The following is an 11,269-nucleotide window of genomic DNA, read 5'->3' as shown; positions in this document are numbered from 1 at the left end:
TTAATATTTTGCCGGTGCTGTTGAAAGGAGACAGTTCCAGGATACTCAAAACAAATGCCACAGCCCGTAAAGGCTTAATTACCGTGTAACGTGATGACAACATTATACAGCTGCAACCATGTGGAGGGAGTCTGATCTCCAAGCAGATGTTAGATAGAAATATCGTAGAATTTGACCCAAATAGTCAATTTGTTTTCTAACACACCAAAGGCATTTATGAGGCTAAATGTACTCATTATTCTAAAGATACATGATGATTGTAATAAGTCCATCAGTTTTGTTATGAGGTGCAACAACATTATAGCAAAAGCACCGGCGATGCAATGGACATGACAACGGACCAAATCCCATTGCAGCTACATGTGCTTTTACTATATAGAATTCCATCACTGACTAAGAAAGGGGCAAATATTTGCACTGTGATATTTGAGATTTAGGCGCACGAAAGCCTGTAAGTCAAAAGGGGCGTTATTTATTTACTTATTAAACTTATCTCCTTGGGGGCGTTGCACCTGCATGCTTATTTGGATAGTACTAAGTAAGCTGGAGGGGGTCTTGTTTACTGCACAGGTAATGAGGAACATTTCCTGTTGCACTCGGCAGGAAATGAGCACACTGATTAGCAGAACTGCTACCTTTCATTACCGTTTTTTTTCTCTAAGTGTCATGAGTGATACATAAAGGCACTGATTGTAGTTTGAATGGTGGGTGTGATATGCATGAATAGTCACAAATTATGCAATATATCTGACGAGTTTCTGACCAAAATGGTTGTGGTTGGTATTTAACTCCACTGTCTTGCAATACAAATAAGTTCCTTATATACTTTGCATCAATGTCATCCACGAAGTACAGTAGGTATGTGATGAACCTTACAGAGCTCATTGATTTATTCAATTAAGGGTTAATGACCCGCCCCGAGGTGTATATGGTGCCATAACGCCTAGCCATGTGCTATAACCACCGAATAAAACCACGTTATCATCATATAGCCATCCAACCTGACGCATATAAGAGTAGACAATTCCTGTATGAAGCATAGATCCCTTATACTATCAAGAATGCATTTCAGAATTTACATTTGTCCTTTTTGTACAGAAGATGATAGATTTCATTCTGAAAACCAAAATTTCCACAGATAATATCTAATAACATTGCAATCTTGGCATGTCAAATCTTTTTCAAATCTATTCTATTATCTATTATCATCATTCCTCCCTGCTGGGTGTCTGAATACTGTTTTCTTTCCGCCCGTTTAGATTTGACTTGTATTGAAATGGTTTATTCTATTTTGTCATATACTCTGTTCCTACACAGTAAGGATTGGTGCAAGCTATGACATAAATCATGTGTAATCATAAATGTGAGGACAATTTTACTTCTTTGAAACATTCCAAGTGGCAGATTTCTGCTAAACCTGTTTGCGTACATATAATATCAAAATTCCTGCTTGCATAATCATGGCATCTTCCACAAGGGGCTAGGTCCAGCTTTGAGTGTGTCTCTTATCTCTCTTGAGCCAGTCTATTCAAATGGAGGCAAGGTAAACATATTGGTTTTTCTGTTACAATAGTTCTTTTCTAAGTCCTATTTGTTCTACTTTTCCAAAATAATGATTGGCATAGAAGTAACTTAGGAAGGGATAATTAATTCACATGAAGAAATAAAGCCACTTATCTAGCTCAATAGAAATATCATCTTTACTTACTAAGAAATGGTAGATACTGAACAAACACAAATGACTACTGGTATTGCTGGACATTTTATTTTCTGCATGTGTTGCGACAGCGCCCCCTATAAATTGGCAATTAGCAGTGCATGATACAAACACAGCTATCCCAGAACTGTTTCAAACATCCTGCAATGCCAATTATCTTACACTTCAAAAATCACACTTCCACTTTCTGCAGGTAAGCCGAGGTACGGGAATTGGCGAGGTTCCCGTGCGGGAACTGCACCATACAGGTGGTAAAATTCCCGCACGGGAACCTCTCCACCTAGAAGCGCGGACGCCCGTGCGGGAATGTCACCACTTGGGACCGACATCGCCCGCACGGGTTTTCACTACTGAGTACCCACATTGCATTCACGGGAATTTCACCAATCACGTCCGACATCGTCCGTACGGGACTTTCACCAGTCGTCGGGCCAACACCGTCCGTACGGGAATATCACTAGTCGTTGCCTACATTGTCCGTACGGGAATTTCACCAGTCGTGACCAACGTCGCCCGCACGGGTTTTCACTACTCAATATCGATGTTAACTTGATGCTTGAGTTCAGAGGGCCAAAATGTGCTGAATACTATTTGCATCTGATACAAATGTTTCTCTTTTCTTTTGTACAGGCACGTCGATATCGATTGTCGGAGAAAACCCAGCAATGCCGTTTGGTCTTAAATCATTAACGTCAGGGCTGTTGATTTGTTTTCGCCATGTTCTGTTCGTTCTGGTTTGTGTTCCGTTTTGACGTTACTTCCGTTTTCTACGTTATTTTGTTTTCCGTTTTGACGTTACCTTGAGATCCGTTCTCATATCCGGGATTTGCCGTTTATACTAGATCGAGTTGCGTTTTGATGTTTGAAGAACCAAGTACATAATTTTGAAGGATATGTACAAAATGCAACGAAGTTGCACGCTCACAAACGAACCATTGTCATTTTTGCAATACTTTCTAATTCTCTACAAGAAGAAAGGTAAGTCACTGGTTGAGCTGCATGAAACAGCGGACCCACCTAGGACATACGGTAGGTTTGTAATCTAAAGAATAAAGTGAACGGTGGCTTCATTATGAAACAAAAATAAACATGTGACATGTCATGTGTTTTCAATGATAAAGTTTTTTAAAATTATCAGTCTGACAATATATATTTGTTAGGCTTCAAATCAGCTACGTAGACCCAGCCGTTTGACAACTTATTTTCTTACCGTCGACTATCGGTGATATACATGCTGCAATCTCAGATTGACAATCAGGAAGTTTAAAAAATCGTTATGATGTTTTCAATTGTGTAAGTAGATTAAATAAATGGCTAACAAACTTTAACAAGTAACGCTGATTTGCATTAAACGAACATCGGGTGAAAAGAGCACCCTGTCACATTTACCAACAACCGCTAAGCAGAATTGTAGTAGACTCGTGGTAGAATTCAAATGAAATGGATGAAATTTCAATCAAATGTGTCGATGATTCGACTTGAACATACATCATGTTAGTATAAAAGGTAAGGTGCATATGTAGTGTTAGATCAAACGAAATATTGTCTCGAAAAATACGAGACTGATGACAAAATCTCTTCCGAAGAGGAAGTCAGTTAACTGTTTTCGGTATTCTTCCTCGTACACTTATAAACTGCGCACCTGTGTATAAAAGGGAACATTTCAAAGCAGTTAACAGTCTGTCACAAATATATCTTATGACACTCTATCTATGAAAAAAGAGGGATTTTGCAACTCTAGTACATGTACTTGTATTTCCAAAGGCTTTGTTATTCACCGAGTCCTATGGACGACACAACAGAAAATTCGACACACAATTGACTTAACAATACACGTTGTTTTAAGAACGGCCTTTGTTCTCAGCGTTGTTAGCGTTTCCGGCTCGCATACTCATAATTGTTTATCCACACTGATGCTAGCCTTAATCTGCATTGTCTAAAATAACAGTTCTGTATCTGGAATATTCAACGGTAATATTTAAAATAAAGTTTGATCGAATAAGAATTGCCGTATGAAAGTTTGGCCCGTTTAAAATGCCGTAGAAAAATCCTATTTCTACACAATAGTTGATTGCAAATTGCTAATTTTGTGCCAAAATCGTTTTCAACAGCTGAAAGCGGTCACAACCTTACAGGAATTAACATGTGTTTTTATTCGTGACAAAAGAGGGAAAACTGAAGGAAAATAGATTGGAGACCAGGGGTGGGTAAGAAAATGAAACAGTGTAGATTTAGCTAGCCGTGGTTGTTCTGATGAAGACGTTAGCTGTGAAAGTTCCTGGGGAAAATGTGGCTTCCGAACTTCATTGGCAACGATAGTGCTAGTGAAATCTCGCAAGGCCGACCAAACATATCCGTTTGCTTTTTTTAATACGACTTCCGCCGGCGAAATATCTCCGTTATATGCAAACTCGAGAAGTGACTTGCCCTTCCTTCCCTATTTCACTCTAAATGAGAAATCACTATGTTTCAAATTCTAACGTTCATTATATTCGTAGGTCTGACAAGATATTCGTGAGAGCAACAGACTGATGTCAAGCCATAAAACAGCAATATACCTGAAATTCAAAATGGCGAGGCGTCGATTGGTGAAAATCCCGTACGGACAATGTGGGTCACGACTGGTGATATTCCCGTACGGGCAATGTAGGCCACGATCGCGCCTGGTGAAAATCCCGTACGGACGATGTCGGCCGTGATTGGTGAAATTCCCGAACGGACAATGTAGGCCACGGCTGGTGAAAGTCCCGTACGGACGATGTCGGCCGTAAGTGGTGAAATTCCCGTGTATTCAATGTGGGTACTAGTACTTGGTAGTGAAAACCCGTGCGGGCGATGTCGGTCCCAAGTGGTGACATTCCCGCACGGGCGTCCGCGCTTCTAGGTGGAGAGGTTCCCGTGCGGGAATTTTACCACCTGTATGGTGCAGTTCCCGCACGGGAACCTCGCCAATTCCCGTACTTGGGCCTACCTCCTTTCTGATAATCAACAGTAGTCTCATTAGTATCTTGGCATGTTGAAATCAAACCATGTGAAAATCACACTTCTCACACAAGACGAATGATAATGTCTATGCTGATACACACACAAGAATCATAAAATAATGCAAATGCATCACAAGTTGGGACACCAACTAGTGATGCCTAAATTTCATCAAAACCCAATATGGGCTTCTTTTTCTGCTATAATCATTCTTATATTTTCAATTTGGACTGTTTAAAAGACACTAACAAAAAATAACAGAGATAAGGAAGCAACCATTTGCTAGGTGTGGTATAAGACCTAACATGACGATACCTTTCCCTTATTGGCATCCCATTTGTTTCTGGGTTTATTGTTTAAGTACAGTGTTGCAGTCTTTGTGACTATTTTTTAGAAGTGCTAACTTTGTATTAGGTATGAAGCAAATGTCCATTGACAAAAGCTCCATTGTCCATTACTACTTACATGTACATGTATGTATAACATACATATATATGCGTATGTACTTTTACATGTTTTTCCTGCCAGAAGAGATACTACAGTCTTGACAAGTCATAATCATCAAGCCATAATTAGTAGCATTTGATTGCTGTTCTGTGTAGGCATAGAACTAGCAGGGTTAGTTTTGTGGAGTTTAAGTTGTCAATGTCATATAGTCTAGTTCTGATTTTGATAAATAGTTGGTAAAGTTGAATTTAAGAAGAGGGCCCTGCTACATTGAAGCTGGGCATTAAATGTCTTATAAATATTTCAGTGCTGAAACCACTTTGCCATCACTTATGTTTAGGAAGTGCTACTTCTGTCTAATCAATTTTAAAAGATTGAAGTTAGGAATTGGCATTGCCTGCATGTTCAAGGTTGTAGGCAATTTCATATGCAATCTTCAATTTGATCAAGAAGCCTAAGTTGAAGCGAATTCTTCTGCTCATGCTAAAATGGTCATTTGGATAATTGATGATGCGAAATTTGGCAATCCCAATCCAAAAAGAACAGATGGATGTAAATTTACAGCACACTAGTTGAGGATAGGGGATTACAGTAAAAGAAACCTCCATCCTACATTAGAATGAGTTGCATCAGGCAGCCATCAATTTTTAAGATTCCGCTCTCTCCTGACCACTCCCAGGAACGAGCGAACCTCGTCCCAGTCCATGTATGCCGTCTGGACATGGCGGCCCCCCTGGAAGCCCCGCCGACCGTGGATCAGGCGCCAGTTGTCGAACACCACCATCTCACCTGGGGAAGTAGAACACATTATAGACATACAATGCTGTAAGAGTATTTCACATGTACAAAGTAGAACGCCAATGCCATGGTTTGCCGGATGCTTGTAAATGAAAGTTGCATTAAGGTACCAGAGAGTCCAGTAATAACTCAAATGTTGAATGATATTTCAAGACTTGTTTTATGCTTTAGGTCCCAATAAACTTTTAAATGGTTGTGGAGGCCAATGGAAACAAATATCAATTAATTATAGCAAAACCATAAGTTGATGAGATGAATATTTCTGTTGTTTCAATTTCACACTTTTGACAAGCAAGGTAAGATGGAATTTCTGAAATCTCAAAACAGCTGATCTTTGTACTTGTACCTTTGGTGCATTACTGAATGAATACGGGAGACACGGCACTTACCAGCGTTGAGCTTTGTGAGGATACAATTATCTGGGTGGTACAGAATGTCATCCCATGCCCTCATGGCCCTGTAGAATGGTTGCACACGCTCCACTGGGACGTCCATGAGACCAGAGCGCAGCTGGTTAGCATAGCAGATACGTTCCACCTCTCCTTCAGCATTCAAACTAGGAAAGACAACAGGACAATGTCAGTCATACAGCAAAGCAAGGAAACGTGATACATAAAGGGCAGGTAGACATTTGTTCATATCTATTCATAGATAATCACTATACTGTACTAATAACCATCCTTACACATAAAAAACACAAGATACCTGATAATGGGGCGCGTTTTCTCCAGATCATAGCGAATGTAATCTTTGCCATGCATGGCAAATGACACCGGGGTGGTTGTCAAAGTGCGGAAGGCTTCAGGATCTATTTCCTTCAGCTGATAGGCAGCACGGTACCCGTCGATCAGCTCATTTTCTCCACCTTCTTCAGCCTCCTTCACACAATGAAGCAGTAAAATCTGAAAGAGGGAAAGACGTTCTTAGGGCAATCAAGTCCGATAAATCTTGACATGAACCCTAGGTACAAAATTCCATCCTGTCCTTAAGCTATATTTGTTGATCGACAGAAAGTCGCCTGATTTTGAAGTCGACAGAGGGTCACCTTCATTTTTCGGCTGAAAATCTACACTATCATGTCTAACAAGGCTGGGTGACCTGCAAACATCTGCCGACCCCTAAAAATGTTGTGATTATCAAGAGAACACCACGTACCATGGTAGGCATAGTAATGCTGAAAATGTGAGTTAGAGCTAGCAGACTTGTCGGCTGGTCAATTTTCATGCTATATGTGAAAGGGGCTTTATATGATTGTGTTTTGTTTTGATATCATTCCTCTTTAACATTACTACCTACCACAACATTGTGTTACTACTAATTACACAACATCGGGAAACATGCTTATAAGTCTGTTTTAGGACAGATGCAAAGCTCTCCCTCTATATCAAATGTTAAAGGAAACAAAAGGTATGCTGATGTCAGAAGAATGACCACCTACCCCTGCTGGAAACGAGTACTGAGGCATATCTGTGTGGCAGTGGAGACGCTGCCCAGTAAACGCCAGGTTGCTGGTGTTTGGTTTGGAGTAGACTGAACTTTCGTGTAGACTGTAACATAAAGGGTTGTTCCAGTGAGGGTGAACAGTGCAGCAGTTTATCATAATAAACATGATAACATTTTAAGACTCAAATGCAGATTTTGACATCTGTCCTTTCTCAAATTGTTGAAGATTTTCACATCACAACTTGTTAGTGCTAGAAACTAGTCCGCGCAACTAAGCCTGACATTTGTGTATTATTACCTCCATGAAAAAAGGAGATATAGTTTTGGGTGTGTCTGTGTGTGTGTCTGTGTTTCCTGACTATTGTAGTCAGCATAACTCAAGAACCTCTGGATGGATTACGATAATATTTGGTATGTGGGTAGGTGTTGGGAAAAAAAAGTCAAGGTCAATTTTGGGCCTCCTGATATGTAACCTTGGTACTGCAGCAGAACTTCTGTTTTTTGTATCTTTTGACCTGGATATGCCATGGTCTTGATTCGGAACTGCAGGGGCGTTTTTGTCAAAATCTTCCAAGGAGAATTACTGAACAAAGGAACAACGGATTTCCATGACATTTAGTATGCAGGAAGCTTAGACACATGTACATAATGAGGTACAAATTATGCAAATCGGCACCTAATTTGCATGAATAATGAGGAAAATCTATATTTGTAGTGTACCATAGGACTCTAAAAATATATAAATGCAACATACATGTACATGTATGTAGTTTATGGCAGGTAGAACATTAATAGATACCAATTAAGAAAAAAATCCTTATTTGCATAATTGGTGCAAAAGTGCCATAATGTTTCTAAGTGGTAAATGATTGGACACTTACTATTGTGACCTGAGTAAGTCAGTTAAAGGTGTACTTGACCAAGCATAGATTATGTAAATGTGGAGGTCATTTGCATAATCAGATTATTTCATGGAGATATGAGGTCTCCGAACTCTTGTTATACACTTAGAAAAGATCTTCAGCATACCCATAGTGAGTTGGTCGCAGATAGGCAATCCTTTCTGCCAGCCTCTGTTGCTGTCCGACCTCACAGGGAACGTTTGAAGTGAGGGCCAGACCCGTGGTGTCGATGGTGTTGAAGAACTCATACAAGGCCATCTCATCCGTCATCAGTGCCTCAAAGTCCACAGGCTGAAGCTTCTGCAGCTGCTCTGAACCCCACAGATGCAGCTGGAAAGGGAACCATGGTGTTAATCTTATCTTAAAATTGAGAGAGTTATTATTTCCTCAACTTAGCATTATCACCTTGATCTCATACCATCAAAAACTTTTTCACCTTTTATGTTCTTTAAAACAGCTCAAAAGTATTTCTGGAAGCAATGACATTAAAATTAATCAAGCTGGATCATCTGATCAATTGGGTATGCTACAAGAGGGATACTTCAATTTCCTGACTTATAGTAGTAGTAGTAGTACGTGCACAGGCCAGAACTGGCCCCTTGCGTAGGATTATACCGCCCATTTACGGGGTGACATACCCTTTCGTTGGCAGTCGTACAAGACGGTGATGCGCCAGATCTCCCGCCCGGGTGAATGATGTAAATTACCGTGTGGCTAATACGAGACGGAGGTTTGCCAGGCCTAACTTATAGAGTTATAGTAAAAGTTTTACATATTAAAGTTTTATATATTCTTTCCGAACACAATACAAGGCACTCACCAACAAGCCTTTGGTCAGTCCTCTGACCTTTCACAATGTGTAAAACTTTTACTATGTTGATAACCGTCATGGATGGACCTTGATACGAAGATTCAAAGTGTTGGACACAGTATACACTCTTGCTACATATGTACATGTCTAAGCTCATGTCTACCTTTCTGCGTTTGGCCTCCCTTCTCTGCTCCCGTGCCTCCCGGGTGAAGCTCCTGTCCTGGAGCCACTGCCAGTCAAACTCACTCCTGTGTCCGTCTGGCCACTCAAGCTGGATGCTTTTGCCATCTTCATTGAAAACACAACGTGCACTGTATCATTCTCTGCACATGCCTCCATAGAATTTTATATGGTAACAAACGCTAAACGTTGTGCATGAGTAAAAAAGAGAGAGAGTACTATAAAACATGAAGAATATTTAACATTGTCTCTCTAGACCTACACTCTTAACTTTTTGGTTTCTTCTCAGAACTTCACATAATGAAGAACAGATACCAAATTTCTTCAGCTTTGATTGAAAACTTCTCCACAACTGGAGGCTAGGGAAGACCATAGACTGCAGTTAGGTTCAGACTCACCCACAACTTCTGCCATGACTGGCGCAATAGATGGGTCGATATCCTTGATCATCACACAGCGGAAACCAGTCGTAGCACTGTGACAGTCTGGGCACTGGCAGGGCATGGGAGGTACATGTAATGTATTTTGGTGGCATAGTGAACAAAGTCACCATGCTACATGGCATATGGGTGAAATTCCATGGGCCCAGAGACTGTATGTTTGAACCCCGAAATTTGACGGTGCTGTTGCTGGAATCGTTTACTGAATCATGTTCTGAGCAATATCATTAGTAGAGCTGTGTACCTAAACAAATTTTAGGTACAGGTACAGGTACACGGGTTAAGGTACAGGTAGGGACCTGAACCTGTACCTAAACTACTTTTTTGGAAAATTCTAGATTTTCAATAAGGACAAAAGCATGTTTGAACTGGTAAAAACATAATATTTGATTGTGCTAGGTATTATTTTTTATGAAAACACAGATGAAAATTTGACTCCAGCCATGCAAATGTGTTTTCTGTGCTTTACAGTGGCTTTAGAGCGCTGCCACGGTAATTTCATAGTAATTTTATCTGTCAAAGTGGCCATCCCCTGAGTCAGGTCCAGTACCGATACAGCAGGGTCAGGTATTTTGGACCTGTACCTAATTGATTGTACCCGGTACTGTATCGGTACTGGGTACCGGGAACACTAATCATTAGTGATACGGCATGGAAAACTGCATATATATCTTCCTGCACATAGTAAGACAAAACCTTAACTGTTGAAGATATATCACAGGAGTACTCCACTGACCTGACAGTTGTCTCGCAGCCACACGTAGGGGAAGCTGCTCACCCCTCCACTGGACCATTCCACTTCTACTACCCCACCCGAATCAAGCCTTGCCTTTTCAAGTCAACAAAAAAGGCAATAGATTCAGTAAAAAATCATATCATACATTTTCGTCCAAATTTTCAATTGTTTTGTAGGATGGAGCTGATAGTTTCGGTGTAATAGTTGCATAAATCAAAACTGCCGTGAATATTGGTAACTAGGGCTCTCAAAGATATAGTTTTTTTTACATACTAGCATATCAGTGATTGCTATAATCTCTTTGTACAAAAAAATATTCAACTCATTGTCATACATTAATTTGATCTAGAGTAAATGATGTAGCCTGGTAACTATTCTCTACGGGCCGGCTTAGATATCTTACTGGCACCATACAACTTCTGTCAGCCTATATTTCCAGCTGCCTGTCTAATTACTACCGCTACATAGTTTGGGAGGGAAATAATTGAAACCAACCCCCTTAAGTTCCTTGGTATGCTGGTTACTAGTGGGGGCTAGAAATTATGCCTTTGTATATGATATATCCACAGATCCACATTACCTTTTCAATAACAGGGGCAGTCCTGACACTTTCAGCAGCTGGGGTAGAGAACCACCTGTGTGACGGTTGGCACATCTCAGCCTTCCCTCCAGAACATCCCACTGCAGAAGATGCCATCCTGGACACAGTGAGGCTGAGGGACTTCATGCTTGTGATGGACACAAGTTTAGTTGCCTGTCCAGAAGCGATGATTCTGGCTACTCCTCTCGTCAGCAGAGCCATGTTTGCTGTTG

General features: G+C 40.6%; 1 protein-coding gene across 1 annotated transcript; it reads right to left on the bottom strand.

The window, feature by feature from the left end:
• Nucleotides 1-1,749: 1,749 nt before the first annotated feature.
• LOC136430278 (gamma-butyrobetaine dioxygenase-like) lies at nucleotides 1,750-11,163 on the bottom strand. The gene is made up of 9 exons (XM_066420745.1): nucleotides 11,037-11,163; nucleotides 10,457-10,549; nucleotides 9,679-9,772; nucleotides 9,264-9,388; nucleotides 8,417-8,619; nucleotides 7,383-7,491; nucleotides 6,650-6,846; nucleotides 6,334-6,500; nucleotides 1,750-5,935 (listed from the first exon to the last, which is right to left on the bottom strand). Exons 1-9 carry the CDS (start codon nucleotides 11,151-11,153, stop codon nucleotides 5,787-5,789), a joined length of 1,254 nt encoding a protein of 417 aa, XP_066276842.1. The 5' UTR covers nucleotides 11,154-11,163; the 3' UTR covers nucleotides 1,750-5,786.
• Between the last annotated feature and the right edge of the window lie 106 nt (nucleotides 11,164-11,269).

The sequence above is a fragment of the Branchiostoma lanceolatum genome, chromosome 3 (genome assembly GCF_035083965.1).
Source record: "Branchiostoma lanceolatum isolate klBraLanc5 chromosome 3, klBraLanc5.hap2, whole genome shotgun sequence".
Classification (NCBI taxonomy): domain Eukaryota; kingdom Metazoa; phylum Chordata; class Leptocardii; order Amphioxiformes; family Branchiostomatidae; genus Branchiostoma; species Branchiostoma lanceolatum.
The sequence above is the reverse complement of the archived record's forward strand: the minus strand, read 5'-3'. Positions and strand labels throughout refer to the sequence as shown.

What these genes read in the sequence shown, in the direction of transcription:
- LOC136430278 (XM_066420745.1), bottom strand. Translation starts at nt 11,153, where the DNA reads ATGGCATCTTCTGCAGTGGGATGTTCTGGAGGGAAGGCTGAGATGTGC. An exon ending in AGTCATGGCAGAAGTTGTGG is followed by an intron (nt 9,389 to 9,678) that starts GTGAGTCTGAAC and finishes TTTTCAATGAAG; the next exon opens with ATGGCAAAAGCATCCAGCTT. An exon ending in AAAACGCGCCCCATTATCAG is followed by an intron (nt 6,501 to 6,649) that starts GTATCTTGTGTT and finishes TGTCTTTCCTAG; the next exon opens with TTTGAATGCTGAAGGAGAGG.